The sequence below is a fragment of the Lutjanus erythropterus genome, chromosome 4 (genome assembly GCF_056507025.1).
Source record: "Lutjanus erythropterus isolate fLutEry1 chromosome 4, fLutEry1.hap2, whole genome shotgun sequence".
Taxonomy (NCBI): Eukaryota; Metazoa; Chordata; class Actinopteri; order Lutjaniformes; family Lutjanidae; genus Lutjanus; species Lutjanus erythropterus.
Window position 1 is genome coordinate 6,027,515 of NC_139320.1, and position 27,903 is coordinate 6,055,417.

Consider the following 27,903-nt stretch of genomic DNA (forward strand, 5'->3'; position numbering starts at 1 on the left):
TTGTATGTCTTGTTACATTCTTTAGTTTCCTCTTGTTACTGTTTGTGATTTTCATCTTGCTGTGTCTTTTATATAGTTTTGTATTGTTACATTGTTTTTGCTTCATTATGTCTTGTTACGTCTTTTTCATCATTTTCACCCTGTCAAATCTTTTATTGGTTTTCATCTTGTTATATTGTCAGTTGTTTTCATCTTGCTGTGTCTTTTACATAGTTTTGTCTTGTTACGTTGTTTTGGTCTTCTGTCTTGTTATGTCTTTATTGTCATTTTTACCTTGTCACATCTTTTGTTGTTCTTAATTTTGTTACGTTTTACGTAATTTCTGTCTTTAAGCGGCTTTTACACAGTCTTGTGACGTTGTTTTCATCCTGTAATGTCTTGATACGTCATGTTAGCCTTGTTACATCTTTTGCTTTGTTTTTCTTGCTACGTTTTTCACATCATTTTTTACTTGTAATGTCTTTTCTGCTCAAATGCGTCATAGCTAAAGTAATGAGCCTGTTTTGAAAATTAAAGATGTAGAAAATCCAGATGTTTGTGTTCAAATGTAGGGAGTAAAAGTAAAAAGGTGTCCAACAAGTGAATGGACTCCTGTAAAGTACAGATAACTGAAAAATCAACTTGAGTACAGTAACTCAGTGTTTACTTCCCACCTCTGTTCTAAACCATCCAGAAAGTGACGTCCAAGAAAGGAGGTAGTTTTTTTTAAGTGTATGTGTGTTTGTATTTGTTTGTGGTGAATGAACGGGGGTGCGACTCTGTTGACTGTTAAACAGATGTGACTCTGAGGCTCATCTCAGTCAGTCATGGGTCTTCCAGGGATTCAGATATGGACGTGGACACTGTGTGTCTGCCTGAGTTGGATGTTTGTGGGTCAAGTGGTGGCAGGACCGTAAGTTTGCTTCAACAATCTGGAAAACATTTGCAGACTGTCTACAGGACAGTTGTACAGTGGAGATGAAGACATCTACTCTGTTTCAATTTTTGTCAATTTAATGAGTTCTAAATTGTGCCAGAGGACTGGCACCATCTGCTTATTTTTTATCATAATCTTTTGGGTGAGAGTTTTGTTTCTATCAGAGTCTCTGACTAATCTGCTGTATGTCTGTATGTTTCTGTGGCTGTAGTCAGTACATGGTCACTATTCCTGCAGTTGTTGAAGCTGGAGCTGAGACCAGATTCTGTGCCAGTCTCCTGCAGCCCAATGAGACTTTGGTCATGACCATCAGTCTCATCTCCCAAGAGAAGAAGACAATCCTCTTCCAGAAGACATCCAGCACAGAATTTCATACCTGCGCTCAGTTTCAGGTCACCTTTTCGTCACACTGTTTCTGTTCATTTAGTCTACAAGTATTCTTCTTTAAATATTTTACACCTAAATGTTGATCCAGGACCATTTCTGTTCAGCCATGAGCTATACATAAAATCAATACAATCTTGATGAATGATTATTTTTCATTTGACTGCTCTCTATGTTTCTGCCACAGGCTCCTTCAGTACAGAATGATGAGGTGCAGGATTTCAAGGTAGAGGTACAAGGTGACACATTTCACTCTGAAGAAATCAGAAAAGTGATGTTCAAAGTCTATAGATCAATGACATTCATCCAGACAGATAAACCAATCTACCTCCCTGGACAAACAGGTAACTATAGACTGAAGATCTCAAGCAGAATCCTGTCTAGAAAACATGACAGATGATGAAAAGATATTAGTAACTTGTCACATTTAATGTGTTTAAAACTTTGCTAACAGTGATGTCATTCTCTCACTCTGTGCTGCTTGCCAATTTGGTGATCTCCAGAATATATTTTGTGACTGCTTTATGGGTCTTGACCCCTGGGTTGAGAACCATTGCTTTAGATAAAGTATAGGTGAAACTTCATACAATCTATTTCTCTCAGTTCATTTCAGAGTCATAACACTGGACACCAGGTTCAGACCTGCCAATGAGCTGGTGAGTGTCTGAACTGTCTGTTCTTTCTTTAAACCTCATTCAAACAGTTCAAGTAATTCTGAGTGATGATGGTGCAGGTTTCAGTTTGTGTCCCAGCTGGTGGAATTAAACAGAACAAAGTGGAACAAATACCATGTTCTTTAACCTTGACTGACCTGTGTGTTTAATCAGTCTGTATAAATATCTCCTGTTGATTCCAGCAGGGTCAATAGTACAACCATGGCCTCTTTTGGTAAACCTGACTCATCTGAAATTTTGCAATATTTGGAGCACTCATTCTTGACAATTGGGACAAAACTGTCTTTTGAGGGGGTTTTGATTTTTAGACTCAGATTATGCTGGATTTTTTTAAAGACCAATCTTGTAATGGGCCAACCTCCTAGTCATTAGATTTTTTATTAAATGTTTTTTTTTTATTTTACTGCTCAGTTGTAGTGAGTAACCATTTTAGTTTATGAAGTTGCTCAGAATTCTTTTAATGCTGACTAAAATACATATTTTTAAACCATAATTCATATTTAGCTTTAGATTTTTATAAGAGCTATAGGAGTTGACATGATATGTGTAAAACACATCTGATAGGGATATAATTTAATGAATTTGTCAAAAAATAGAAAGCTTACCAGTGCTTGAGCAGTATTCCCACCTTTTATAAACCAGAAAGTGATTCAGGGGTCTTTTGGGGTCCTTATAGCTAACCGTTTTGTTTGCCTGATTAAATCATGTTTTTGTAAAAATCTGATGGAGTTGATGGAAATCTGGGACACATCTTTAAATGGCCAATATTTTCCAAAAAAATGGTTTTAAACTTTTACTGAGAGCTAATTAAACACTAAACAACTGTCTGTAAAATCATGAGTGACGGTGAAATGCACATTGATGCTACAGTTTATTTGGAGCAGCTGTCCTCAGAGTTACTGTCTAATTATTTGAGAAAGCTGTTGAAGTAACTCCACCTTTAACAAACATCTTTGTGCTCTCTTCTTGCAGTACGACGTCATTGAAATTGAGGTAAGGCAAATGGAAAAACTGACAACCAAATGTCGAAAAATAAGATACCAAATAAGAGCAAATCTTTGTATTTTTTAAAGAACTAGTTGAGATTGGTTCAAATTGTGTTAAGTTACTTGAGAGAATGGGGTTGCGCTTCAACAATGGGATTCTCAGTGGAGTGCTAAACCCAAAATCCAATAAACCATCCAAAAAAGCAAAAAAGGTAGCACATCTCAAGTCTAGAAGGACAAAATACTCACATTTGAATTTTTTATTTGGCTCACATCACAAACAAACGCTTACGCGTTTCGGCACAAAGCCTTCATCAGAGCGTTTGTAATTATCAGCAGGTTCAACTTGATGATATACACAAGGTCAGAGAAAACACACAGCTGGGGGATGAACCCAATTATTCAAGAACCAATCACTTTTCTTTGTCTGTGCCTCAGATAGCTCTCTTCAATATAACATTACATGTCACAGAACATTATTATTGTCATCTTGAAACTGTGCCTTACATGTATATAAAAAAAAAAAAAAAAAAAAAAAGAGGATAAGTAAATAAATAATTAAATAAAATAAAATAAAGTAGTACTAAAAAAAAAAAAAAAAAAAAAAACGGGAAAAAACAAAACAAACATCATAATAATAATAATGTTCATGATAATAATAGAAAATAATAATAATAATATATATATATATATATATATATATATACACTACCGTTCAAAAGTTTGGGGTCACTTAGAAATTTCCTTATTTTTGAAAGAAAAGCACTGTTTTTTTCAATGAAGATAACTTTAAACTAATCAGAAATATACTCTATACATTGCTAATGTGGTAAATGACTATTCTAGCTGCAAATGTCTGGTTTTTGGTGCAATACCTACATAGGTGTATAGAGGCCCATTTCCAGCAACTATCACTCCAGTGCTCTAATGGTACAATGTGTTTGCTCATTGCATCAGAAGGCTAATGGATGATTAGAAAACCCTTGTGCAATCATGTTAGCATAGCTGAAAACAGTTTAGCTGGTTAGAGAAGCTATAAAACTGACCTCCCTTTGAGCAGGTTGAGTATCTGGAGCATCACATTTGTGGGGTCGATTAAAAGCTCAAAATGGCCAGAAAAAGAGAACTTTCATGTGAAACTCGACAGTCTATTCTTGTTCTTAGAAATGAAGGCTATTCCATGCGAGAAATTGCCAAGAACCTGAAGATTTCCTACTATTTCCTACTACTCCCTTCAGAGAACAGCACAAACAGGCTCTAACCAGAGTAGAAAAAGAAGTGGGAAGCCCCGCTGCACAACTGAGCAAGAAGATAAGTACATGAGAGTCTCTAGTTTGAGAAATAGACGGCTCACAGGTCCTCAACTGGCAGCTTCATTAAATAGTACCCGCAAAACGCCAGTGTCAACATCTACAGTGAAGAGGCAACTCCGGGATGCTGGCCTTCAGGGCAGAGTGGCAAAGAAAAAGCCATATCTGAGACTGGCCAATAAAAGAAAAAGATTAATAAAAAGAAACACAGACATTGGACAGAGGAATTGTTATGGATGGACGAATTGAAGTTTGAGGTGTTTGGATCACACAGAAGAACATTTGTGAGACGCAGAACAACTGAAAAGATGCTGGAAGAATGCCTGATGCCATCTGTCAAGCATGGTGGGGGTAACGTGATGGTCTGGGGTTGCTTTGGTGCTGGTAAGGTGGGAGATTTGTTCAGGGTAAAAAGGATTTTGAATAAGGAAGGCTATCACTCCATTTTGCAACGCCATGCCATACCCTGTGGACAGTGCTTGATTGGAGCCAATTTCATCCTACAAAAGGACAATGACCCAAAGCACACCTCCAAATTGTGCAAGAACTATTTAGAGAAGAAGCAGGCAGCTGGTATTCTATCTGTAATGGAGTGGCCAGTGCAGTCACTAGATCTAAACCCCATTGAGCTGTTGTGGGAGCAGCTTGACCGTATGGTACGCAAGAAGTGCCCATCCAGCCAATCCAACTTGTGGGAGGGGCTTCTAGAAGCGTGGGGTGAAATTTCTCCAGATTACCTCAACAAATTAACAGCTAGAATGCCTAAGGTCTGCAATGCTGTAATTGCTGCAAATGGAGGATTCTTTGACGAAAGCAAAGTTTGAAGGAAAAAATTATTATTTCAGAAACAAATCATTATTTCTAACCTTGTCAATGTCTTGACTATATTTTCTATTCATTTTACAACTCATGGTGGTAAATAAAAGTGTGACTTTTCATGGAAAACACAAAATTGTCTGGGTGACCCCAAACTTTTGAACGGTAGTGTGTGTGTGTATATATATATATATATATATATATATATATATATACATATATATATATATATATACACGCATACATATATATACATATACAGACACAGACACACACACACACACATACATATACATGTATATGTATATATATATATATATATATATATATATATATATATATATATATATATATATATATGTGTGTGTGTATATATATATATATATGTGTGTGTGTATATATATATATATATATGTGTGTATATATATATATATGTGTGTGTGTGTGTGTGTGTGTATATATATATATATATATATATATGTGTGTGTATATATATATATATATATATATATATGTGTGTGTATATATATATATATATATATATATATATATATATATATATGTATATGTATGTATATGTATATGTATGTATATATATGTATATATATGTATATATATACATATATATATATATGTATATGTGTGTATATATGTATACACATACATACATATATATACACACATCCACACATACATACATACATATACACATACATACACATACATACACATACATACATATATACATATTCTAACCCAGAAAACATTTCAAACTGAAGTCATCATTAAGCCCATTTGGTGCCATAGTGTTGAGTGTATATATCCAGAACATTTCTCTTTGGGACAGTTTCTTTAAAATGTCTCCTCCACGAGTGGGTATAGTGACTTTCTCAATCCCACAGAACCTCAATGAAGAGGGAGAACCATGGTTGGCTTCTGCATAATGTTTGGCAATTGCATAATCCATATTGCCTGTGCGGATTGCAGTTTTGTGCTCAGATATACGCTGTTTCAAAGGTCGTTTGGTCTGTCCCACATATGCTAGTCCACAGGGGCATGATAACATGTAAACCACATGGGTCGACTTACAGTTTATAAATTCCCGAATAGGAATTTTCCTCCCTGTGTGGGGATGATTAATTGACTTTGTATTTGTTGTATTATTGCAACAGGCACAATTGCCACATCTATACATACCAGTTGTTGTCAGCCATGTGGTTTTGTTTGGTGTCATGTTTTTGAACATGATGGTATTTTTGATAGTGGGTGCTCTCCTAAATGAGAAAAGCGGTGAAGACTTGCAGACGTCCTTCAAAGATGGTTCTGCTTGAAGTACATGCCAGTGTCTCATAATGATTTGTTTGATCTGTGACGCACAATGATTATATTCAGTGGAGAAGCAAGCCCGGCTTGGATTCCTTATTTTTTCAGTATTAGAGAGGAGATCAGAGCGGGGTGTGATGTTGGCACGTTGTATGGCTCTCTGAATTGAATTAGAGGCATAACCTCTTTCCATAAACCGGTTAGCCATAATACTTGTTTTGGATTGAAAATCATCAGGATCTGAACAGTTGCGCTTGAGCCTCAAAAACTGACCAACTGGAATATTGTCCTTTAGATGTTTAGGATGGTTGCTTGAAGCATGCAATATTGAATTGCGTTCCATCTCTTTACGGTATATAGAGGTATGGATGACTCCTGTTTCATCTTTATGTATTGTTAGATCCAAAAAATTAATTTTATCAGGGCTATGTTCACAGGTGAATTTTAAAAAACTTGAACTATTATTAACATATGATACAAAGTCCATTAGTTCACCCTGTGTCCCCTCCCAAAATAGTAAAATGTCATCAATGTAACGTTTATACAGTTTGATCTTCGAATGATATGGATTGTTATCAGGGTCATGTGTAACAGCTTCTTCCCATTTCCCCACCACCAATCCAGCCACAGAGGGTGCTGCTGCTGTCCCCATTGCAGTTCCAGCCTGTTGCAGGAACCACTTGGAGTCATACTGCATATAATTCCGACTCAGAACAAGGTGTAATAGCTCCAGCAGGAATGCATTGGGAATCACAGAACGACTTTTTTGGATCCACTCCGCCCATACCAAGGAGGAAGAGGAAAACGAGGCGGGGCAATCGAGGGAAGAGCACAGCCCAGGAGATCTCCAAGACAACTCAATCACCGGTAGTTAATCTGTCTAAAGTTTCACTCACTCCTCCCCAAATCTCAGTTTTGAGTAGAGGACTTTCATTTTCAGTTACTAATAAAGTTAATGCTTTCAATTTAAAAGTTGACACATATAAGTTTATGAGACAACTTCATTTGAAACATTTTTTTCTCCCCTTCAAAAAAATGTAACATACTCCACTGAACAGTCACCACAAATTGAAACTGTGCCAATTAAAACCTCTTTTTTTTCATCAAAGTCAACATTTTGCCCTTCAACTAATTTAAGTCCCATAATTGTGACGTTTAACAAATTAATTGAAAGAGATTTTGAGGAAATGTTCAAAAAGATAAAGGCCCTAAGTATTCTAACCTGAACCATGAGGAACGCAAAGCACTTGATGAATTGGAGAATCATCCTGAGATCATTATTCGTCCTGCTGATAAAGGAGGTGCAGTTGTTGTTCTGGATACTGAATATTATCATCATAAAATGCTTGAACATTTGACTAGCCCCGCATATATGAAACTAGAAAGGAACTGACAATTGACAATCTACTAAAAGTTGCATTTGAATCAAACTGGATTACAAATAAAGAGCATGCCTATTTGACTAATCAGTACCCTGTCACCCCTATTATTTACAGTCTCCCAAAATTCATAAACACCCAACAGAGCCTCCTCTTAGGCCAATAGTCTCAGGTAGAGGCTCTGTTACTGAACCATTATCAAAATATGTTGATTTCTTTTTGAATGATTTTGTGAAAGCTTTGCCTTCCCATCTTAGAGACACAAAGGATGTACTTAATTGTCTAAAGGATTGCATCTTGGATCAGAACATAATATTAGTGTCTCTTGATGTGGAAAATCTATATGGATGCATTCCCCATGATGATGCTTTGAACTCCGCTGCCCACTACCTATCCAAGAGGGACATAACACAAAATCCTCCCAATGCATTCCTGCTGGAGCTATTACACCTTGTTCTGAGTTGGAATTATATGCAGTATGACTCCAAGTGGTTCCTGCAACAGGCTGGAACTGCAATGGGGACAGCAGCAGCACCCTCTGTGGCTGGATTGGTGGTGGGGAAATGGGAAGAAGCTGTTACACATGACCCTGATAACAATCCATATCATTCGAAGATCAAACTGTATAAACGTTACATTGATGACATTTTACTATTTTGGGAGGGGACACAGGGTGAACTGATGGACTTTGTATCATATGTTAATAATAGTTCAAGTTTTTTAAAATTCACTTGTGAACATAGCCCTGATAAAATTAATTTTTTGGATCTAACAATACATAAAGATGAAACAGGAGTCATCCATACCTCTATATACCGTAAAGAGATGGAACGCAATTCAATATTGCATGCTTCAAGCAACCATCCTAAACATCTAAAGGACAATATTCCAGTTGGTCAGTTTTTGAGGCTCAAGCGCAACTGTTCAGATCCTGATGATTTTCAATCCAAAACAAGTATTATGGCTAACCGGTTTATGGAAAGAGGTTATGCCTCTAATTCAATTCAGAGAGCCATACAACGTGCCAACATCACACCCCGCTCTGATCTCCTCTCTAATACTGAAAAAATAAGGAATCCAAGCCGGGCTTGCTTCTCCACTGAATATAATCATTGTGCGTCACAGATCAAACAAATCATTATGAGACACTGGCATGTACTTCAAGCAGAACCATCTTTGAAGGACGTCTGCAAGTCTTCACCGCTTTTCTCATTTAGGAGAGCACCCACTATCAAAAATACCATCATGTTCAAAAACATGACACCAAACAAAACCACATGGCTGACAACAACTGGTATGTATAGATGTGGCAATTGTGCCTGTTGCAATAATACAACAAATACAAAGTCAATTAATCATCCCCACACAGGGAGGAAAATTCCTATTCGGGAATTTATAAACTGTAAGTCGACCCATGTGGTTTACATGTTATCATGCCCCTGTGGACTAGCATATGTGGGACAGACCAAACGACCTTTGAAACAGCGTATATCTGAGCACAAAACTGCAATCCGCACAGTCAATATGGATTATGCAATTGCCAAACATTATGCAGAAGCCAACCATGGTTCTCCCTCTTCATTGAGGTTCTGTGGGATTGAGAAAGTCACTATACCCACTCGTGGAGGAGACATTTTAAAGAAACTGTCCCAAAGAGAAATGTTCTGGATATATACACTCAACACTATGGCACCAAATGGGCTTAATGATGACTTCAGTTTGAAATGTTTTCTGGGTTAGAATATGTATATGTATGTGTATGTATGTATGTATGTGTGGATGTGTGTATATATATGTATGTATGTGTATACGTATATATATATATATATATATGTATATATATATATATATATATATATATATATATATATATATATATATATATAAATATGTGTGTGTGTGTGTGTGTGTGTGTGTGTGTGTGTGTGTGTATGTATATATGTATGCGTATATATATATTTTTTATTATTATTTTCTATTATTATCATGAACATTATTATTATTATGCTGTTTGTTTTGTTTTTTCCCGTTTTTTTTTTTTTTTTTTTAGTACTACTTTATTTTATTTTATTTAATTATTTATTTACTTATCCTCTTTTTTTTTTTTTTTTTTTTTTTTTTTTATACATGTAAGGCACAGTATCAAGATGACAATAATAATGTTCTGTGACATGTAATGTTATATTGAAGAGAGCTATCTGAGGCACAGACAAAGAAAAGTGATTGGTTCTTGAATAATTGGGTTCATCCCCCAGCTGTGTGTTTTCTCTGACCTTGTGTATATCATCAAGTTGAACCTGCTGATAATTACAAACGCTCTGATGAAGGCTTTGTGCCGAAACGCGTAAGCGTTTGTTTGTGATGTGAGCCAAATAAAAAACTCAAATGTGAGTATTTTTTCCTTCTAGGCTTGAGATGTGCTACCTTTTTTGATTTTTTGGATGTGTTAAGTTACTGTTTTCACATTCAGGATTGACAAGTAGATTTTTATGACATTTTGAGATGTCAAAATGTAATTTCCACTAGTGAAAACTAAAATGCTCCTAGTCAGCCCTGCTGATTAAAGGGCTTCCCATAGTTATCTCAACATCATGAGGACTTGTATGATCCAGCCAACAATGTAGTAATTTTGAGATCAGATTGTTAACAGCAGGATCAGCAAAATCCCCACTGTCGTCCTGTCCAAACATACTGTGAATACATGTTCTTTCCATTGATTTTATTTAACAGGATGTGAACCGAAACCGCATTGGACAGTGGCTCAACACCACGTCCAATGGTAAAATACTGCAGCTGTCTTACTCCTTGAACTCTGAGGCCCGTGAAGGAATCTACAGAGTTATTGTGTGGATTAAAGGAAATAAAATATATCAAGACTTCAAGGTGGAGAAATATGGTAAGTGCCATTCCTTTTTTCCTTCCACAGTTTATGACAAACAAAGAAGACTAACTCCTTACTTTGTCCTCAGTTTTGCCAAAATTTGATGTAAAAGTAAAGGTGTCTGATGAAATAAACATTGGACAGGAGGAAATCAGAGTGGAAGTCTGTGCAAAGTAAGTAATGAGACTTTGTCACAGATGGTGACTTGTGACATTTTTATGATTTAAAACAATCTGCACTGATGAATAAGTCATATGATATGTATCAGGTATACATATGGGCAGCCTGTACCAGGCAGTGTTGAAGTTGAGATATGCCTGCCTCCGGGGAGCCACTTTATTATTCCTGTCCAAGCTGGAGTCTCCACCCGATGCTTCAGTGAGACAAAGCAGGTACAGTTGCTATCGCTTCACTAGTCACAGAAACAAGTAGGGTCTTTATTTTACATTTTCTCAGTTTGAAAAGTCAGGTCTTTATTTCATATGAAGAACTTATAACTGCAGCTGCTCCTGTTCGAACTCCTTTGTTCCAGCATCAGCACAAAAGCAGTGGGCTCTATCTTACTTAATCTAAAGTGCAAGTTCAAGGCACAAGTCATAATGGTTTTAATTTATTCAAGGCATGTTCAAATCCACCTTTGCAGTCTTGCAGCAGGGCCACACGGGTATCCTGCTCTATCCGCCCTTTACGTATCCTGTGCAGAGTGGGATACACCTATCAGCTGTGCACAAGTGGCCTGATTAATTCATGGGTTTGTTTTAGACCAAACATGCAATAAACCAATCTTTTCAAATGAGGAGACAGATCTTAACATTTTAGTTATGATTTTCTCAGACACTTTCATGTACTGTAATAGATTTTACTGAAGGACATTTATCTTTGCAGTGAAAATCCCACTGAGAAGTGAGCATCCTTTAACTGTGTGAGTTACTGACACATTCTTTCATATAAAAATGTACTCTTCAAGTCATTTCTGATGCTTCAGTATCAGTTATCAAACAGCCTTTTAATATATTACTTCTACTAAATTTGGCTTCCTGTTTCATTCAGTAGAACTCAGGTTTAACTAGAAGAGTGCATTCGGTAGAGTGCAGATTCCTGCCAGACAAATGATAGTGAAGCACCTACTGCAATGCCAACAGAACTGTCAGATGCAACCAGCAGAGATTTGCAAAGTTCCACCAACATTAACATGACCTAGTGGCTGGTTAGGATGGCCATATAAAACAGAGCAGCCAAAAAATAAATAAAAAGTTGAGTTGCAGACTTTGAAGGAATCTAATATGGAGCTCACCACTATAGTGATCTGTAACTTTGAAGTTAATCAATGATATTAAGTTGATTTTTTGGCAAAATATTAGGTCTCACTATACATGTGTGATTCCAGTGAATAATTTCCAGTGAGGAACATGCTGTCTTCATTTAGAGACTATTTTGACAGAGGAGTGATAGAGGGCTGAACATTATGATGTCACAGTGACATTTGACCTTTTGGATGTAAAATGTTATCACCTCATCATTTTATTATATTAGATATATATGTTAAGTTTTGTCAAAAATAGGGTAGTCATTCTTGAGTTATGTCCATAATTTACTTGTTTATTTACTTGATGGGTGGTTTTTATAGACTGCGTTTGTTAAATGTCAAGTAATGATCAAATATGTGTAACACTGAAACTTCTCCCTCTTCAACCTGTCCCTTCACCACGATGTGAATGAAAATATTGGACTTCATTCTGAAATAAACCCAGGGGCCTCATCTATAAAAACAGACTTGCACATTGCAAACACCTCATTTATTTAGGTTTATGAATAAGAGCCAGACAAGCTCAGCTGGTTGGGTAAAATGATTTGTAGGGTAAACAATAGGTTTTTGATTTTTTTTTTTTTTTTCTGTACTATCTAGACTGAAAAGAATGGCTGTGTGACCTTTTTATTTGAGATACCCCCTTTCACTGAAGCCTACAAAGAGACATTGCATGATTACCTGCATCTCGAGGCCAGAGTGGAAGAGGAGGGGACAGGTAAGTTTCAGTTATCGTATTTTCAGAAAGATTGTGTTTTTGAAAGATGTTTCAACAATATGGCACACACACTGTTGGAACATGCAGGCTTTTCTTACAGGTATTTCACACTCACAAGAGAAAGTAATGACACTTTCTTATGTGGTTGGAATGCTGTCTTTTATTGATACACCCAAGGTTTATGAACAAGGATCAATTCTGGAAGGAAAAGTAAGTGAAAGATGCCGTCTTCACTTCTTCACTGTGAGGACTACAGTACAACTGAAGCCATGTGCATTCTCACTGATACACCTTTCTGCTTCCAACAGGTTAAAGCTGTTTACTTTAATAATACACCTATTCCTGACAAGCTGGCCTATCTATTTTCTCGTGGACGGTGGCAAACACATCTGCTGCAGAGTCTGAGAACTGACAGTGATGGAATTGCCACTTTCTCTTTAAACACATCCAACCACAGAGGAGACATCCATCTAACAGTAAGTGAATGACTATAATATTGAGGGTTAAATCTGGTACAGTAAAAGCTCCACTCAAGTATTTGTCAACAATATCCTGAAATGTCTAGAGTAAACCCAACAACACAAGTCAGTCATCACGTTGGTTGCCATTTGCCAATTCAGTATTCATTAGCTATGACCAAAACATTGAATATTATACAGATGAATGGACTATCTCTATATGGCTGACTCTACAAGACCAATGATAAACAACTCAACAGCTGAAACGCAAACTGCTTCCTAAATATGATCCAGTGGGTCAAGGATTCTGTATGTCCCTGTATTTCCCCAGCACTGGGCAGCAATGGCTGTGAACTGCTGATTGCTTCTCTAAACATTTGACTTGGCTGTGTAACATATGCATTGTTTGGATATATACATGTTGTACACAATACACATGTGTACACAATATGAGCTTCCACTGCTTTGTGGATGACACTCAGCTTTATGTCCAGATAAAACTCTGTGCTGGTTACTGATGCTGCATAGTATATCCTCAAATGTTTTGCTCATGTCAAGCACTGGATGTCCACAAATCCCCTTTAGTTCAATCACTCTGGTGTCTTGTCATTCATACTATCACTGATGATACGTCCAAGTGCACCACTAGTTGTATGAAACTACTATGTCAGTCTGGTTCGGCCAGTGAACTCCAAGAAGAGGCTGAGATGACATTTCCAAGTTGACTGGTGTGAAGGAGTGCATGGTACTTTTAGCTTTTGGGGCAATACTTATTACTTCATTGTCTAGACTTTTCGGAGTAATATTTGTTCTGATAGAATCTGAATATGGAGAGAAATGCTACCAGTGTAGAATCTGGCTGTTATTAAGGAATGCTCTGCTGCAACACCAGCTTGCTGAGGATTGTATTTTGATTGGCTTTATTTTAGCCAATATCAATCAATTGAAATACACTGGATAGGCACTGATGATGATCTGTAAGATGAGGCGGCAGTGGGCGGCAGTCTGTAAGGATTTGGCCTGGGAACCAAAGGGTCGCCATTTTAAGTCCCGCCAGGGAATCCCGCCAGTGACACCACCAGGCCGAGCTAAACCTGCTGCACCACTACTGTTGTTTTTGCTTGGTTTAAGAAGGAACTATTATGGCTGTGTGGGAACTACAAAATGGCCTACTCACAGTTGAAGGACAATATTCAACGGGTGAAATCCGAGCTTTGACAAAGGGATGAGATGATTGAAGAATTTGTTTCTGTAGCCGCTGCCCAGTCATAGTGGATTTCATTTATGCAGTCATCCGCAGTTGCTCCCCCAGCAGCCCAATTGTCCTTCTCCTTGATATCCCATATGGTGTTGGACTCTGCAGCCACCCTCCCCTGGCTGGCCTCGATGAATGCCAGCACCTTACTGGTCCGCCTGGAGGGTCCAGCGGCAGAGGAAAGTCAGTTCCCCCTAGTCTGAGCCGGACGTAGGGGCAACGGGTGCCACCTCCGCTGCATAGGACCTGGCTGCTACAATGCCGCCGCTGGCCTCCTAAACAGCCTCAGTTGGTCCTTGGATTCGCACCGGAGCAGGCCGAAAGTTCCACTTCACAGCTCTACACCTGATTGAGCTGACGCATTGTCCTTGCCGTCCTGGACGCAGGTGGTGCATCGTGACCACAAGAGGAATCCAGGTAGGATTTCTCCACACCCACCCTTTGATCTCTCTAACCGCTATACAATCCTGCGGGATGCGGCTCTGGGCCATTCTGATGATGCCCTTCCAGCCCTGATTCCATTCGGCTCGGACCTCTCTATGATGGTGGCTCCTCCCGGCGCTGCTGCTCCCTCACCACCTTCGGCAGCTGAGCTTGCTCCACCTGTGGCCCCCCCACCTGCGGCCGCTGCCCCATGTCCATTTGTGGTTACCCTATCCGCAGTGTCTTGTCCGCCCACTCCACCTGGAGCCAAGGCCGGTCCTGCAGCTGGTGTTAGTCGGGCCACTCGTCACTCCTCCACAGGGAGGGATCGCCGTAAAATACTGAAGGAGGCTGTCATGAAGCATTCAGGAGGGCATCACCGGGCCTCCTTGTCTGTGCACACCTGTCTGTCCATGCAGACCGGTCCGGACCCAACAACAGCAGAGGTAATTCAACGCCCTCTGTCCGGGCAATCCACCCGCACCTTCATCTCCATGTCCTCTCTTCCCCCCAAACACAATAATTATCAGTGACTCCATGACCAGGAACGTCTGCTTCATTAATGCTGTCACACACTGTCTCCCCGGTGCCACCGTCCCTGACGTCCTGGATAAACTCCTGTCCCTTCTGCCCTCACTGCCGAGCTCTATCATTTATTTTTTATATATTTATATTGACTTGACAACATCATGGTATGTCTCTGTAATCTCTGCCCTCTTCATTTGAACTTATTCTTAGTGTCGTGTTTTTCTAGTTTTACTATTCTTATTTATTTTACTGTGTTTTATTGTTTTTCCCATGTTTTAGTGTCTTTGCTTGTGTCTTGTTTTACTTCAGTCTTAGTTAACTCCTGTTTGGCCCTCTGTTGTTATTTTTCCTTGGTATCCTGCTCTTGTGCTCTTTTACTTTGTCTGTCAAAGCACTTTGTAAACTCTGTTTTTAAAAGGTGCTATATAAATAAAGTTATTATTATTAATAATTAATAATGCTACATAATAACATAATAGTTTTTATTGCTTGTGATGATCTCAACCACTGTTATAATTGTGGTTCTTTTCTACAATCCAGGCTAGCTTCACACCAAGGCTGGGGGCCTTCACACACAGGCTGTTGGACAGACATCAACGTCAACACTATGTGAGTGCTCATCAAACATTGTCCCCGGTCCGGCCGTCTTCTCCTCATTCTAAATCAGTCAGCTCTCTGAATGTGAAGAACAAGGAGAAACCACTTCCCTGTGACAAAGAAGAAAACATCTTCATCCAATATACAATAGCAGGAGAGAGCCAGGGCTCTGTGGATGTGATGTATTTGGTGAGTAGTGGGTGAAATGTGTTTATACCAACAACATATATGAGAAATGGAGAGGATCACAGCTCCCCAAAAGTGAAGCCAAAACATCTTGGTAGCCCTGTGGTGAGAGGAGTACAAGTCATAAATCCTTCCAGTGTGAATAGATCGGACATTGACTTAACTAAAACTTCATATCATGCTGATGTTTGTTTTGTAATATTTGGATTTAATAAATACCTATTTAATGATACAAAAATTAGGTTTTATGCCATGACTGACAGCTGAGCTCTGCTCACGACTTGATACCATGGTTCCAACGCTGGTTGCTACTACACAGACTGGCTCAAAATGAAGTCACCAGTGCAAGATGGCAGCACTCTCTTCCAGGGTATTTTGGCTTCATTTTTGAACGGTGGGAGAAAGTGTTGAGAATTAATCAATCTTTCTTTACAGTCATTGGTTAACACTTAGGACCCCCTCGAAAATGAAATGCTACATCTCAAGGGGCTATCCTTCAATAAATTCAAATTCAAATTCACTGTGATAAACTCTAACAGCAGAGATAGAACCTCCTGTTGAAGGGGCAAATACGACATGAGTAGTTAAGATTGGGGGATCGACTGCTGGGACTAAGTTGAACTGCAGCCGTTGTTATCTGTGTTGGTTGTTGTTAACCCAGAGAGGACAAAGGCTGTCCAGGTGATGGTTGTCCATTTCTGCTGTGGAAAAGTCAAGCACAAGAATTCATTGTCTCTAAGTGAAGTGTCCTTGTGTCGTGCGTGTTGTACACTGGCTCTTAAAAATGTCATGGTCAGAGCTGAGAAAATAATTTGAACCATTTTCCATTCAATTCTCCAGGTGTTATCCAGAGGAACTTTTGTCATGCAAGGATTTCAAAAGGTGGAAGTGCAAAATAATTCTGGTAGGTAAAGATGGTTTGAAAAATGAGTTACCAAGGATCAATAAAGTTAGATTTATAGACACCACTCTCGTGCCAGTTTTGTTTCACAATTAAAAGATTATTCTGTGGATTTCTTACTTCATGTTACACTTAGAGGAGAACGACAGGAGGGACAATAGGACTGACAGAAAATCTTCTTTTTCTTATTTTTCTAGAGATTCAGCCAGGTGATTCACATGGATAAAAAACATGATCATAAATCATGTTTTGGGGATGAGGGAATCAGTTTCCAACACCTAAACTTGTAGATGAATTTAGAATCTGTAAATGTGCATGTTTATTAATATATTTGATCATAACATTCAGTTTGCTGTTTCAGTGACTGAGGGGGAGGTGTCCTTTACATTGAAAGTGTCTCCAGAGACCACACCATATGTTCAGGTTGTGGCTTACACCGTCCTCCCCAGTGAAAATGTGATTGCCCACAGTGCTGACTTCTCGACTGAGAAATGTTTCAGTCACAAGGTCAGTGTGGAAAAATGACTGCATTTGAAGGTTAATTTGATCTTGTCAGATGTATGTGTGACATGATAATCAGTTCGGGCACTTTGAAAACCTCTGATTTAGCAACTTCAACTTCAGCTCAACTTGTTGTTAGAGCGTTGATGTTTAGTGTCCAACCTCTAACCTCAATACTCCCCAGAAGGAAGCATCGTTCAATTTCAGTTCGGATTTCAGGCACACCACAACATGTAATCTGCACTGTTGAACTTAAATAATGATCTCTTCGTAGCAGCCAATGGTGGTCACTTCTCAGTATTGGTTCTTTTATATCTCAGCACCACCTTTTGTGGACCACAGTGGACAGTGGACACAGTCCGATTAACTGATCGGACCAGGATCAGTCCTTGGTCCCATCCTATTCTCCATTTACATGCTTCCTCTAGGCAAAAGTATTCAGAACCACAATATCTCATTTAACTGTTCTGCAGTTAACATGCAGGTGTACCTGGTATGCACAAATGTGTATATGCTTATATGTGTACTCATTATTCATTCATTCATTCATTTTCTGTAACCGCTTAGTCTGTAAGGGTCGTGGGGCTGCTGGAGTCTATCTGACATTGGGTGAGAGTTCACCCCGGACAAGTCGCTGGACAAGTCGCCAGTTCATCACAGGGTTGACACATAGAGACAGACAACCACTCACACTCACATTCACACCTACGGGCAATTTAGAGTCACCAATTAACCCAGCATGCATGTCTTTGGACTGTGGGAGGAAGCCGGAGAACCCGGAGAGAACCCACACAGACACGGGGAGAACATGCAAACTCCCCACAGAGCCCCAGCCGGGGAGCTGGGGGATCGAACTCAGGACCTTCTTGCTGTGAAGCGGCAGTGCTAATACACTTTTTTTTTTTTTATCAAATTAAGCAAACATCTCCTCATGCTCCTCTAGCTCCCCATTCTGTGTGTGTATTGAAAAAGATCCCTGATGTTTCTACACAGCCCTGACTCTAAACAAAGTGGCTTGTATTGAGCCACACAAATCTCACAAATCAGCAACAGGTGACATCCATACTTGTGCACAGGACACGGGAGGAGGAGGGGAGAGAGCCTGACTGGTGCGTGATACACCAAGTGAATATTTGCCTTGTGTCACTCATATTTATTCACGGTTCCTTCTGTTAAGTGAAATTAGTGAGGATAAATCCCTTTTTAATCCTAAAAGTTTGAAACATTAACTCTGAGCTTCCCTTCTGCCAGTGAAGCAGTCCTCATCAGAGCAAAATCATTGACTGGTATTTCTTTTTTTAATATATATTTTTCTGGGCTTTTATACATTTATTGGATAGAACAGCTGAAGTGAGGACAGTAAATGGGTGAGTGGAGGGATGCATTGCAGCAAAGGGTCACAGGCAGGGGTCGAGCGCACAGTCACTGCAGAGGACGCTCAGCCTCAGTACATGGGGTGAATGCTCTACCAACAGAGCGACCAGGCCACCCACTCCAGTGTTTCCTCCTACAGGAGCTCCAGTCCTCTCTCCCCCAAAGCTCCGCTGCTCTCAGCAGCTGTCTGTCAGCTCTGTACCTCAGCTCTACACTGGTCCTCTCAATCCTTGTATTATTTATAGTAATAAAATATAACTGTCCCTCACTGAGGCTACAGGTAACTTTGGCTGCAGGCACACTGTACTCTGCCATATTGCTCAGGCATTACTGTTGTTTCTTTGGGAATGCATGTTCACAAATTTGCTTTTGTGTTCAAATATCAACTGTCTTTCTGCAAAATGACTCATCCCACCTTTAATGTGACTGTAACAGATGGGGCTCGTTTGTCTCTGTGTGGGGGTTATCAACCAAATCAGCTATTGATTGAATCTCATCATGGTTTATGATGGATATCTTTGAGAGCTGCAAAATTCCAGTTCACCACTGAGATCCATCTGCTTCCAGACAAACAAATGTATCTGCTCTGTCTGTCATCTAAAAAATAATTCTATGTACATATTGTAATAGCTACTTGTTTGTCTGTATGTGCATGTGTGTATGCATGGGTTTTTGTGTGTCAGGTGTCCTTGGAGTTTTCTCCATCCACAGCTGTACCAGGAGAAGAAACCACCCTGCAGGTGTCGGCCAATCCAGACTCTCTGTGTGGTGTGAGCGCCATTGACCAGAGCGTCCTCATCAAGGAGCCAGGAAAGATTCTGGATGTAGACAAGGTGACTGTTGAGATCAACCACAGCAGATGCATTATTTTATTTTTTTTATTGTGTTCCATGTTACAGTAGTGGGTGTGTAATCTAAACGTTATAGGTCTACATCCTGGAACTGGTTGGCAAAATGTGTTTTTAGGGAAAGTAAACAATAATGGTCTCCATTATTATCCAACTATTTCCTGCTAAAATAGAGAAAAACACTGAGCTCCCAAGTGAAGCTGGCCAGTAGGACAATGGTCAGTAAAACACAACATACACAAACACAATGTAAAAAGAAGTCTGTTTCTCTTGGTGCTAATAAATACATATCATAGATGCATTTAGAAAGCAAACAAATTTCTCAGCTTGGCTTAGTTAAGTCAATCGTCCAAGGTAACTTGGGCCTACACAATCTAACCAGGTTTTGAATATGTGAATTATACCGTCTAATTATAAACTGTGTTAATTGCTATCTTAAGACCCATTCAAACTGAGATTAACATGACATTACAGGTGAGGAATGAAAAATCTCCACAGTGCTGCTCTGTAATTTAACTCATAGTTCCAGACATCATTTTAACCATTGGGAAATTAAAGGATGTAATATGTTTGAAAATGGATAATCATCAATTAATTTTGGATATTTAGTCATTCATGTCCAAAAGAGAAAGCCGAAAACCTTCCAGGGAAGCACAAGAGAAGGCAAATGGGAAGAACAGGGAGGCGCTTATCTCTGAAGTCCACTGTGAATAAATGGCCATAAATCCCTAAAAATTACAGAAAAAAAGACACTTAAGAATTTCTCTGTTTTCTTCAGTATCAAAGTACTTCAGTCACAGCTGTTTTTATGTTCATGGGATGGTCCATTATTCTGAAACTCCAATGGTCTGAAAAATGTGACACTGAGTCGAAAAGCCAGTCATTATCCCAAAAACATTCTACCATTACTCCCAAGGCCCATGGCTCCTAACTTGTGAACATAATAGAGGTAACAACCCAAAGTTAGATTTCACAACATTTAGGACATGTTTATGATTGTTACCATGGCAGCAATGCATGTATGCAGTACAGGATAAAGATCTGTGGGATAAACAGGCTTTCAATCAAATGGGACATTTTACAGACTATTGGGGTTGGGGTCAGAATAACGGGCCATTGGAACAATGGGCTGTCACCATAGCAAACAGAAATTTGGAACTTGACATACTTTTAATCCTTTAGTGGTGCCCATTTTCAAAAATGTAAATGAATATAGGCTTCAGAAAAACACGGCTCAAAAGAGACATTTTGGACATTTGCATCTTATATGTTGTTGTTCCATCGTGTTAGCAAAAACATTTTGGCTCATTTTCTCACTCAGCTGATGAATGCAAATATGAAAGTGAAAGGGCAAGCAGGTCTTCACACAGATAATCCACTTTAAAATGGATGGACATTGCTTCGAATGAGATTTAAATCATGTGACAACCAAAAATGTTGTCAAATAAGAGCAGGTAATTTGGGGTTGTAATTATAACTGTTGTGTACCCACTCCAAACTGCATTAAAATCAATGACCAGGGCAAGTAACGTTAAAATCACCTCACCCCCCCAAGAGAAATAAACCCTGTCTGAATGGGCTTTTTTCTGATGCTTTGAAGATTTGCAAGTTGTAATTTGGACTCTTTCTCGTTAGGCTCATTCTATCTATACATACAGTAAATGCAATAAAACCATTGCTAGTAAAAAGCCAATACTTCATCATGCACCTGTTCAATGAGTGTTAACATGTAAACATATGGAGAGCAATATTTTAATCTGCTCTGCCCTCTGATCGACCACCGTTGTTTTACACAAGCGTAGTGCTCTGACTCGGGTAATAGGGAATTGAAACAAGCCAAAACGTAAGCTGTCTGTATGACAAAGAGCCCCTCCTCTTTCTGCCAGGCAGAGACCTGCAGGCAGTGAATCACCTCAGCATCAGAGGACAGAGGACAGGATGAAGATACTGTCTGATGTCTGTGCTCTTCATTCTTTCTAAACTTCACTCAGTGTTTTTATGTCCTGAATATGACTTTTTTTAAATGCAGGAAAGTAGTGTGGTGCATCTGACTTTTTCAAATTAAAATTTTAGATTTGATTCCAGTGAGAGATTTAGTTTATATAATGACTTTGCTGTTTTAAACAGCAGTTTACAGTTGCTGCTATAGTTACACTTAATCATGAAAATATTCAGTTCACACAGATTGAAATCTGTTCAAAAAGCTAGTCTGGCCTACATGATCTCTTTTTTTCTTTTAAGGCTACATTTTTTAAATAGGCAAATTAGTATGGCTGGTTACTGACCAGTAACTTGCAAAATGGTGATTAAAACCAACATGAAAAAGAATCATGATAAAATTGTGATTGTGATCCTGCCATGAACAAAACCAGGATGGGGCACCCCTGTAGCTCAGGTGGTAGAACATGCGCCCCATATACAGGCTATCAGTCCTCTGCAGGGGCCGTCCATTTCAGTCCCACCTGAGGCCTGTTTGCTGCATGTCGTCCCCTCTCTATCTCCCCCCTTTCCTGTCATATCTTCAGTTGTCATTATCCAATAAAGGCAAAAAGCCCAAAAAATACTGAAATTAAAATAAAAAATGAAAGACCAGGATATGTTATTTTTGCCATATTGCCCACCTCTATTTGCCATCACAACCTTCCATATTACATGACATAAACGAGTAACAGAGTAATCATTTCACAGAAGGAATGGCACTATTTTTACAGATGCACTTTCCAAACTGTATCACAATAAAAGAGTACCCATACCTGTCAGACAAAGAATAAATATTTATTTCATTTATAGCGTTGGCCAATACCTTTCTTTTCAGATATTTAACTTGTTGCCTGTTAGGAGAGCTTTCAGTATCCCAGATGATGTTGAAGACCCTCAACCATGTGTATATTGGCCCATATTTTCACACCCTGGACATGGCAAGAAAAATGATGCATACACAGTTTTCAAGGTAATTCTTATGCAACAATTTCTAAATTACACAAGTGATACCACAATACAGACCACACTTTAACATGACATATTTATGTCCTGCTGGTTCACCTAGAGTTTGGGCCTGAAGATGGCAACAAATCTGCTCCAAATGATGCCATCATGTGTGAGATTAAGTGAAGAAGAAGTATTCCTTACTGGTTGTAAGTTTTATGAGATCTCTTTCTCTGGCGTACAATTTATTGTTTCAAGTTTACCTCTGATTCTGGTTGAAAGTTATCCTCTTTCCTCAGCCGCTCCCAACATACATTCCAAATATGGCTCATATGATGCTTCACCACCAATACAGACGGTCCGTACTTTCTTCCCTGAGACTTGGATATGGAGCCTGGTGGAAGTTGGGTGAGCTTCTGTCACAAATCTCTTAGTCTCACATAGCCAGACCTCTCTCCACAGCACTCAGAGCTGGACAAAGGTCTGGCTTCCCACATGCACATTCTGCTATGGACGAAAAAAACACTGCCTTGATTGTATTTCTTTAAACCAATCATAACCATCGTGGGCAGAGCAAAGCCCAGGACACTGCTGCAAATTAGCATCAAGAGGGAACTTGTTTTGGTGGATTCTCTGTTCATTGGGAAGAAAGCGCTGACATTAAAATGGCTAAATCATCACAAAAGAAACGCTGTTGCTAGCTTGTTTTGTACCACTAACGTCCCAGATGCTTATTTGTCATTTTTAGCATGTAGGTTGCAGCTCAGAGGTTGTTGTTGTTGTTGTTGTTGTTGTTGTTGTTGTTGTTGTTGTTGTTGTTTTCCGAACACTCTGAAAACACAGATGTTGTGATGCTGACTGAAACTAAGCCACCAATGGCAGGCATATAAACAAAGTGTGCATCCTGTGAGTCAGACTACAAGACCCCTCAAATGACATGAATGTTTTTGATGTCCACATGGTGTGAGCCTCGATGCAGTTGCTTGTGTGTGTGTGTGTGTGTGTGTAGCAGTGCATGCAATGATGTCTCACAAACTCAGTCTGGTGCTAAATATTTATTTAAGATTTTCAGCAAAGTGCAAAAGTATCACTTTAGATTGACAGTTGCCACATGGCATTTTCTCTTTTCCTCCTAGACTACCATGGTGGCTGTTAACATTACATTATCTGCTAACTGGCTAACTAACACTGTTAATGCAGTGAGATGCTCATTAACACTTGACAAACTTGTGTACAGTGTAAGCATTGTCTTACTTCAAGATTCTTAAATAACATCACCAGTTTACCTGCAAAGTGCATCACAAGTATCACTTTACATTAATCATCGCTGCAGTTTTCTGTTTTCATCTTATACACAGAGATTTCATTAAAGACCTGCCTGTGACTCTCCCTGTGCATACGCTGCTTGTGTAACCCCACTGACACCTGGTGGCAATTTACTGGTGCTACAGCTTAACAATAACACTGCAATTAAATGCATGGAACCCTAACATTTTAACATAAGTAACCACATTCTCCACATAAACACATAAAACACATAGGATACGTAACACACCCTCTTAACTTATATTACATAAAATAAATTATTCTGTTTAATGAGCTACCCTAACCCTAACCCACATACACAACCAATGGACCTGCTGCTTGTCCCCAGCTAATCTTACATACCACTTACTACTGACTGTATGCTGACAGACCTCTGTTATTCACAATTATGGAAAACTTTTGAAAAACTCCATCTTTTGCCTGGTGAACACAGTGGCACGCAGTGCTGCTGTCATTGCTGTTTTCTAACTGACGCAATTATAATTTTCTCACCCAGCGCCCATGTTGTGTAGGTAGCAAATGTACTTGCACCTATCTGTGCATCCATGGATGTGCTGGTCTGAAAATGCGGTGTGTTCAGGTGCATTGCTATCTTGAAGCAGTAGAAAATATTGTCAGCTTGGGTTAGGCGACATGTTAAAATTTTTAACCATCATCAGCCCAGCAATCAGGGATTGGTGATATATTCACTCTCCTCTCTCACCTCCTCTTGAGTCTCAGCTGTGTACGTTCACTATGTCCAGTCAGCAAACTAATCCCACAAAGTGTCAAGAAATGAAACATTCTCACACTTATTTTCTTTATTAAACGGAGAAATATGACCGTGCACCGTCTGAATTCAAGTTTATCTCTTTTACCAATCTAAGATTAGCTTAATTGACTTATTAGGTTTTTGTAAAACACACCTCCAACAATCACCAACTCTGGTTTGATCCAAATAAATCCTGAATTCACTGTGTCAGATATTTAAAGATGTTGGTTTTACAGGCTGCCACTCTCTGAGTGGGCGTGTACTGTACTGGTGGCTGAGAGCGTGTCATGGAGATGTGGCTGTCACTGCTCAGACCATTATATTAACCAAATAATATAACAAATATATTTTTTAAAAATCGCAAAAACAAATCACTCAAAAAACAAAACAAAACAAAACAAAAAAAACATCGGCAATGGATTCAGCCCATTGCTGATAGGTGATATATTTGTCCAGTCGCCCAACCCTGGTGTCAACCAACAAAAGCCTGGTTTAAAGTCTATGGCGCAGTATTTTCCTGCTATTTAAAGGACACACTGGGTCCCATGTGAGAACATTTTCATATTCTTGTCTTAAATTTCTCTTACTTTTTTCGTATGAAGGGCTCAGCAGGGGTCAGCAATGGAATTAAAATACCTGCTAAACCAAAGGAAAAGGAACAGGAAAAGTGAATGCTGTAAATGCTGTGTCCCCGGAGGGTCAGACTGTCACTGAAGTAAAGAAGAAATGTCTCAATACAAAAATGACTGAAGAGAAAAAAAGAAAACGACTCACCACAGCTACAGTAAGGGGCGATCGATGACTGCAGCAGGAGGAGAGAGTTAAGGGGAAGTTTTCATCACAGAGACAGAGGACAGAATAAGTGCTTTTAGGACACTACTGTTAATTTAATGCTTGGATAGACAAGATGTAGATGTAGATGTATATACATTAGTTAAGCTATAAATCAACAAATATGCCTAGAGTCTACTGCGAAATCAGCGAATTGTGACACTAATGCGCAATAAAATCCCATCAATGGACTCATATAGTGTGCAGTATGTTCAAATACTGTCGACCGATACAGCACAATAAATGAGGTTTGTTAATATTTCCCTGTTTTTCTTCACCTTTGTAAAGCGGAAGCCGATCCTGCATTCAGGAGCCACCTGCTCTGCTCATCCAGCAACCACAGACAGGCAGTGATGATAAATCTTTTAAACTGAGAAAGTGTTTAAAACACGGCATCAGTGTCCTTTTAATTGATGTTACCTGGTACCCATCACTGCTGTGAAGAAATTATAAACATACACATATCATGTAACCTCATCATTTCTGTTTTGTTCTGTTGAGACACTGCCTACCCTGACCACACATCACTGAGAGATAGTAAAAGTATGTTCCTCTAACTCGCAGTATGTGTCTGTGTGTTGTTGTGTTTGTGCTGATCCAGAGAGTCTGGAACAACGAATGTGTCCTTCACTGTACCGGACACCATCACCACCTGGGAGACGGAGGCTTTCTGTTTGTCCTCTGAAGGTTTTGGCTTGGCTCCTCGTAAGGAGCTGACCGTCTTCCAGCCCTTCTTCCTCGAGCTCAGCCTGCCGTACTCCATCATCCGCGGGGAGAACTTTGAACTCAAAGCAACTGTCTTCAACTACCTGTCCAGCTGCATCATGGTAATCAATGCTTTTACACTCACAGTGACATTACGACTTATTGTATGTGCTGAAGGACAGAGTGCATGAACTGGAGTCAACATATCTATACTCCAAAGATACTGGTGAAGTTACATATTATTTGAAACAAACTTCCCATCCTAAAAAAAGAGGGCACTGAGCATAGACCACTAATGACTCAGTGTTCTTTGATGTGAGCTGTTTTAATCATCCATCCACCCAACATCCTTCATGTGTAAACTTTGTCGATCCTTATGCTGCTTCTTTCATAATTACTATGTCCACTAGGGGACATACATATCAGTTAGAATGAGCTGTTTGCACATGCAACCAACACACACATCTTTGTGGTGATGATGGGCTGTTCAAAACACATGCAGTTGGTTTGTTAGTAACCTGAGCTGCTAAACCAGTGATGTAAAGAGTAGAAATGCTGGTCTGGTTAAAATAGAAATGCTTCGTGAAAATGTAATCATTCTCTATAATTTTTCTTCTACGGGTCCAGACAGGACGGTGTCTGGGTCTCAATACTACAGGATGGAGAGGGGGGATGACAGGTTAACAAAGGGAATGTATTTTGGTCATTTTGCGATGACATCTTACCTTGTGAGATACCAAGATCATGCGAGGATCCATCTTGCCAGGCTTCAAGTTATCCGTTTGGGTCTGCAACAAAGTGGTACAGCCAAACAGCGCCCTAGTGGGGACTACTGAACGCTATGGGCATGGTTTTAGGTGTGACAAAAGCGAGAAGTGTCCATGGAAACATCTGTCCAAAACCATCTAGCATGCTCAAGTCCCCAACTGACAATACATTTCTGTAACTTTAACAGTTTAAAAGTGAGATTGTATTTCTTGAACAGGTCACTGTGACTGCAGCCCCGTCTTTAGATTACACCCTCACCCCTCTCTCTGGTGACCAGTACACATCCTGTCTCTGTGCCAACGTTCGTAAAACCCTCAGATGGACCATGACCCCCACTGTCTTAGGTAAATGTTTATCATTGTGTCCAGAATTATTGACAACCCTGTCAGACAGTTCATAAATCTTTGCATGCAAACTGTAAATCCAAAATCAATAGTGTTTTTAAGAATTAATACAGTATCATTGAACATAATATCACAATACTCAAGTGTATCAGTATTTTCATACAGCACCACTAACTTCATGGTCTCCGTGGTGACCACAGAGTAATGAGGTCATTGATGTTCATGCAGAGTTTGTGATTTTTTCAGGTGTTGTGAATGTGACTGTGACTGCTGAGGCTGTGGCGTCCCATGTGTCATGTGACAATGAGATTGTGAGCGTACCAGAGAGGGGTCGCATTGATGTGGTCACACGGCCGCTCATAGTAAAGGTGAGCACCTGAAGGCAAGATGACAAAAGTTTAACCCATAACTAATAACCTTACATTGAATGGGTTGAACGCGTATACTTAGAATTTTTTTTCATCCTATTCGAGATTGCAGAGCTTCTTA

The 27,903-nt window shown here is 39.3% G+C and overlaps 1 protein-coding gene across 1 annotated transcript in view; it reads left to right on the top strand.

The window, feature by feature from the left end:
* Window positions 1-1,119: 1,119 nt before the first annotated feature.
* The window catches only part of LOC146327402 (alpha-2-macroglobulin-like), a 39,621-nt gene continuing 12,837 nt past the window's right edge, over window positions 1,120-27,903 (top strand). The window contains exons 1-20 of the mRNA XM_084716259.1: window positions 1,120-1,308; window positions 1,488-1,644; window positions 1,904-1,956; window positions 2,947-2,967; window positions 10,519-10,684; window positions 10,758-10,842; window positions 10,938-11,061; window positions 12,576-12,693; window positions 12,794-12,903; window positions 13,002-13,169; window positions 14,793-15,275; window positions 15,898-16,143; window positions 16,981-17,044; window positions 17,403-17,548; window positions 19,600-19,749; window positions 22,580-22,772; window positions 22,989-23,097; window positions 26,199-26,424; window positions 27,288-27,414; window positions 27,661-27,782. Coding sequence (XP_084572385.1) covers window positions 1,135-1,308; window positions 1,488-1,644; window positions 1,904-1,956; window positions 2,947-2,967; window positions 10,519-10,684; window positions 10,758-10,842; window positions 10,938-11,061; window positions 12,576-12,693; window positions 12,794-12,903; window positions 13,002-13,169; window positions 14,793-15,275; window positions 15,898-16,143; window positions 16,981-17,044; window positions 17,403-17,548; window positions 19,600-19,749; window positions 22,580-22,772; window positions 22,989-23,097; window positions 26,199-26,424; window positions 27,288-27,414; window positions 27,661-27,782 — 3,042 coding nt within the window. The 5' untranslated portion in view covers window positions 1,120-1,134. The remainder of the gene's footprint in view (window positions 1,309-1,487; window positions 1,645-1,903; window positions 1,957-2,946; window positions 2,968-10,518; window positions 10,685-10,757; window positions 10,843-10,937; window positions 11,062-12,575; window positions 12,694-12,793; window positions 12,904-13,001; window positions 13,170-14,792; window positions 15,276-15,897; window positions 16,144-16,980; window positions 17,045-17,402; window positions 17,549-19,599; window positions 19,750-22,579; window positions 22,773-22,988; window positions 23,098-26,198; window positions 26,425-27,287; window positions 27,415-27,660; window positions 27,783-27,903) is intronic.